This window comes from Hydra vulgaris, chromosome 08 (assembly GCF_038396675.1).
Source record: "Hydra vulgaris chromosome 08, alternate assembly HydraT2T_AEP".
Lineage (NCBI taxonomy): Eukaryota > Metazoa > Cnidaria > Hydrozoa > Anthoathecata > Hydridae > Hydra > Hydra vulgaris.
Genome location: NC_088927.1, coordinates 59,915,232 through 59,921,231, shown reverse-complemented (window position 1 = coordinate 59,921,231; position 6,000 = coordinate 59,915,232). Strand labels below are relative to the sequence as shown.

Sequence of the window (6,000 nt, the reverse complement as noted above, 5' to 3'; positions counted from 1 at the left end):
TATGTATGTATGTATGTATGTATGTATGTATGTATGTATGTATGTATGTATGTATGTATGTATGTATGTATGTATGTTTTTATGTATGTATGTATGTATGTATGTATGTATGTATGTATGTATGTATGTATGTATGTATGTATGTATGTATGTATGTATGTATGTATGTATGTATGTATGTATGTATGTATGTATGTATGTATGTATGTATGTATGTATGTATGTATGTATGTATTTATGTATGTATGTATGTATGTATGTATGTATGTATGTATGTATGTATGTATGTATGTATGTATGTATGTATGTATGTATGTATGTATGTATGTATGTATGTATGTATGTTTGTACATTATTGTGTGTAAGATATGTGATAATATGCAATATTGACATTAATAATTATATATTTTCTTAACAGTGCTAAATAATAAAATGACGACTACTTTGTTACTTGTAATCATTCGACTTGCAATGTCATATGAATCACAAGAAAACACTCAAAATGTAATCTTCTATTAGTTTTTAAATGTAACTGAAAAATAATAATTATACTTTTACATAATGTAATATAAAACTTTAATTTCTTTCTCTTTGTTGAGTTTGTATATTTATGGTAACCAATTTTACATTTATCTTTTATGTTTTCAATATATATTTTATGTTGTCAATATATATATATATATATATATATATATATATATATATATATATATATATATATTTATATATATATATATATATATATATATATATATATATATTAGTAAATACTGTATATGTTGACTCACAATGCTAATAGTATGTTATTTTATAAAGAAAACTAATAAAGTCAAAATAAAATAAAGCGGTAAAATAATTTTATTAAGTACTAGAAGTTATTGAGTAAGAATAGGGTTTGAATTATTTATTCTTGGTCTCTGGTGTCCACGAGCTATAAAAAAATTCCATATGGCTTCTAATTTTGGAGTTTATTATTTTCAGCCTAGAGTCTCATAGTCCATTGCTTTCTATATATAAAAAGATAATTGTTTCAAAATAGATAATTTTTTTTTATATTTAATGTCTTACTGAAGTAGATCAAAGTCTAAAAGTATTCCTAGTATCTCAAGGTATTTTTTCACCATGTATCAGGAATAAATAATGAATTAGTGACTCTAAACTGTAAAGTTCCAAAATAGATTTTTTTGGGACTTGCTATTCCTACTATCAACTATTAATTATTTTTTTTTAGAATCAGCTTGTAATGCCAGAAAAGCTTTTGTTTGTTTCCACACTTAATGGAAGTTTATTCGCAGTTAATAAATACATTGGTGACATTAAGTGGGCAATGAAAGAAAGTATGAGTTGACTTTTACTTAGTAACTTAACATGTGACATAAAACTAAAAAATAATTCTCAAATAGTAATTAAACATTTAATCCAAAAGAGATTGGTCTTTCAAAAAAGCTTGAGCCAGGTCCACTGCCAAGGTCTGCTTAAATATTGATAAATTTCAATAATATTTAATAACAGTAAATCAAATTAAAGTAAATTAATATGTTTAATAATGCAACTTTTGTAATGTTAATCATAAAATTTACCTCGATAAATTTAAAATGTAATTTTCTAAAACAAGATTATTTTTTTTCAATTTGAAATCATTTTTTAAATTGAAAATTTTTTTTTTATTTTTTAAATTAAAAAATTTTTAAATTAAAAATTTTTTTTTTTAATAGTTTTTTTTTTCTATGGATACATTATTTATAGTTATTTTTTTTAAAGTTGTATATCTTTTAAAGCTATATCATATTTTTTAACTTTTCTACATTGTATTTGTATCCAAAAAGTGTTAAAATTAATAAATTAAAAATTGCCCTACTTTTTTCCCCATTTAAAATGAGTTTTTAAATAACCATAATCATTTTTTTGTTATATGTCACAAATGACTGGTTAATTATCATTTCTTTGTTATGTGTCATAAATATTTCTAGTTCAATCTAAACTTTTATTTTTAATATCTAATTTTATTCATTTAATTTTGAAAAATATATCAGTTATATATATATATATATATATATATATATATATATATATATATATATATATATATATATATATATATATATATATATATATATATATATATATATATATATATATATATATATATATATATATATATGTATATATTCAGTTATTTTGAAATATATATATTTTTTCAAATCCAGATCCAGTTCTAGCGGCACCTCTTGGAGCTCATCCAGGGTAGGTCTTCTATTTATTCACTCTATTTAGTAGATTTATAATTTTTTAGATAATGTTTTGTGTAAAATTACATTAAAAACTTTCATGTCTTCTTTTTAAATGGTTTGTTTTATGTTATTTTGTAATGTTTTATTATTACCTAATGACACTGACCCCAATAGGTCAGCTAAATATTGTTAATATATTATTATATCAAATATATTTTAAAATAGTTATACGCTGCCTTTTATTGAAATCGACTTAAATATTATAAATATATCGTATAACAAGAATATGACTTTTAAAGATATATATATATATATATATATATATATATATATATATATATATATATATTTATATATATATATATGTATATATATATATATATATATATATATATATATATATATATATATATGTATGTATATATATGTATATATATACATCTCTCTCTCTCTCTGTATATATATATATATATATATATATATATATATATATATATATATATATATATATATATATGTATATATACAGTCCGTGCCAAATAGCACATGCAATAAATTGGTAATAAAAATAGGTGTATGAAGGTAATAAATTTAACACAATAAGTAATACATATTTAACACAATTTAACACAAGAAATAAAATGCAAAAAAAAGAAAATATTGTCTTTGTTTTTGTTTAAAACATATAAAAAAAAAAAATGAATAAAATGAAAAATATATCATGTGCAAAACCAATAGCACCACGCCATTTTAGCAGGTTTTAGAGATTACTAAGACTTAGAAACGTACCTAATAGTCAATCTTTTTACCTTACTTCATAATAAGCTGAATCGAGGAAATGAGCATTTCAAGCAAAGCTTGGGGGATTTTGTTCAATTCCATCTGGATGGCCATTTTCAGTTACTTGACACTACTGTATTGTTTTCCATTTGCATACATGTGATGAGACAAGTAACCCCAAATGTTTTCAATTGGATTCAAGTTGGGTGACAGTGCTGGATGATCAAACAACTGGATGCCTTGTTCTGTTACAATTTCCATCATGGTCTTTGCCATATGTATCAATGTGTTATCTTGCACAAAGACAAACGTATGTTCGTAGTTGGAATGTCCATCTGGCATTAAGTAATCAGAGAGTGTAATAATATAATCTTCAGCTGTTTGTTTCCCTTCTAAGAACTTTAATTCCAGCCTTGGAAAATGCACCCCAAATTATGACAACACCACTACCATTTTGTCTGGACACGAAAGTCTCGGGCTCTTTTCGTAAGACGTGCCAATAATATTGATATCCATCTGGTCCATCAAGATTAAATTTCTTCTCATCAGACCAAATAATTGAGCCTCAATCAGGTGGACAAGACAAATGTTTATTTGCATATATCATACATTTCTCCATATGATGTTTCTGCAATGCCGGCGTTAATATTTGCTTCGCGTACCTAGATGTTTGGCCTCATGTAACGTTTTTATCATATATATATTTTTCATCATACGCAATGACACATCAATATCCAGCTGGGCGTGTATCAATCAGGCACTACAGCCAGTGTTCGAAGCCACTTGTAGTATGTGACATTTGTCACGCTTGGTTAATGTCAAAGCATTTGGTTGGATTTTGCTTTCAAATGTGTATCCGGATCCTTCAAAATCTTCTTGATCACCTTCCGACTTCGCTGTATATGTCGCAATATCTCAGACATTAAAACATTGGCAGTCTTGAATGCCTTGATCATATCGACTTCTTCAGCATTTAACTTAGTTCCACGTCCCATAGTATTCCTCTGTAACACATATTATTAGTTCACTTTTGATGGCCCTTTGGTCTACCTTAATATAAGTATCACTTACCTAGCGTTAGCAATTTGTCTGTTACAGTCAAATGTTAAATGACTGACGTGTGCTCTTCGTTTGTCACCAGAGAATATCATATGGTCTACCATATTTTGATGTGGGAAAACATTTGGCGTCAAAAACTATATGTTTCTAATTACTTTTCTGATTATGACTATTTTTAGATATTTTAGTAATTAAAACAGTATAAAATGAATAAAATATATTATATTTATTGTGTGTGCTATTTGTTTGGCGCAGACTGTATATATATATATATATATATATATATATATATATATATATATATATATATATATATATATATATTATATATATATATATTTATATATATATATATATATATATTTATATATTTATATATATATATATATATATATATATATATATATATATATATATATATATATATATATATATATATATATATATATATATATATATATATATATATATATATATATATATATATATATATATATATATATATATATATATATATATATATATATATATATATATATATATATATATATATACAGTAGCATGCAAAAGTAACCGGACAAGAGCATAACTTGAGAAAACTTTTGAATGAAAAGTTCAATTTCTTTCAAATTTTCACTAAAATGTCAAAATATTGATTACAAATCTAAAAACAAATGAATTTTTACTAAATCTAAGCAATCTAATCTTAAAAGTTTATTTAATTAAAATTTCTGCGTGCAAAAGTATCTGGACAGAAAAAAAAAACTTGAACTAGATTTTTTTTAAACATTTTTTTAATTGAAAATACTTTATTTTAAAGTAAATTGCTTTAGTACTTTGTTGGGAAGCCCTTAGCATTAATTACTGCTTGACAGTGACAAGGAATTGAGTCCACCAGATTCATAATCACTATAATTTTGATTTTTCGTCATTCTTGTTTCAGAATATTCAATAAATCAAATTTACTTGCTGATTTTCAACCTGAAATTTGTCAATCTATGTGTTTCCATAGATGTTCAATAGAATTAAGACTTTGCTATGTCAATTCCATTAATTGAATTTTTTTGTTTTTGAAAATGTTTTTTATAAGGGTTGAAGTGTCTGTTGAGTCATTATCCTGCTAAAATATCCATCCTCGAGCCCTGAAAAATATTCCATGCAAAATGCTATCTTGGTAAATGCTGAAATTAAAGAACTTTATAATGAAAAATGTGGTGTTGACACAATCAAATGTCTTTTAAGGTCTGCAAATCTACTTGGAAGATGTCCTTCAAAGAAACTTTTCATTTATATAAAGAATCGAAAAGCACGCTTAAGATTTGCTAATGAACATTTGATTTGGGCAAGAAAAAAGTGATTGAAAGTACTTTCTAGTGATGAATTTAAGTTTATGTTATTTGGATCTGATAATATTAGATATGTCCGTCGACCAAAAGGCCATAAAAACGATCCTAAATACCAGCTACCTACAGTAAAGCACAGAAGTCGAAACGTTATAAACTGGGCTAACTTAAATTGAGATTGTATCGGTCCTATCCATTTGATTGATGGCATAATGGACAAAAGTATGTACAAATATATAGTTAAGAATGTTATGCTACCACATGCTAAAGACAAAATGCCTAGAGGAAGAATGTTTTAAAAGGACAATGACCCAAAGCACACTTCAACCCTTGTGAAAAACTTTTTCAAAACCAATGAAATTCGATTAATTGAATAGCCTTAGCAAAGTCCTGACCTTAATTCTATTGAATGTCTGTGAAGCTCATTGATCGACAAATTTCAGGTCGAAAACTAACAAGTAAACGTGATTTATTGAATACTCTGAAAAAAGAATGGGAAAAATCAAAATTATTGCGATTATGAAGCTTGTGAACTCAATGCCTTGTCACTGTCACTGAGGATAATTTCATAAACTATCTACAATCAA

General features: G+C 24.9%; 1 protein-coding gene across 2 annotated transcripts in view; it reads left to right on the top strand.

Annotated features, from left to right (window-relative positions):
* The first annotated feature begins 405 nt into the window (after positions 1-405).
* Positions 406-6,000, top strand: part of LOC100198901 (serine/threonine-protein kinase/endoribonuclease IRE1) — a 52,277-nt gene continuing 46,682 nt past the window's right edge. For both annotated transcript variants that reach the window (XR_010640286.1, XM_065804064.1), the window contains exons 1-3: positions 406-504; positions 1,232-1,337; positions 2,208-2,244. Coding sequence is in view for 1 of the 2 variants with exons in the window: in XM_065804064.1 (XP_065660136.1) it covers positions 433-504; positions 1,232-1,337; positions 2,208-2,244 (215 nt within the window). In the remaining variant the exon portion in view is untranslated. The remainder of the gene's footprint in view (positions 505-1,231; positions 1,338-2,207; positions 2,245-6,000) is intronic.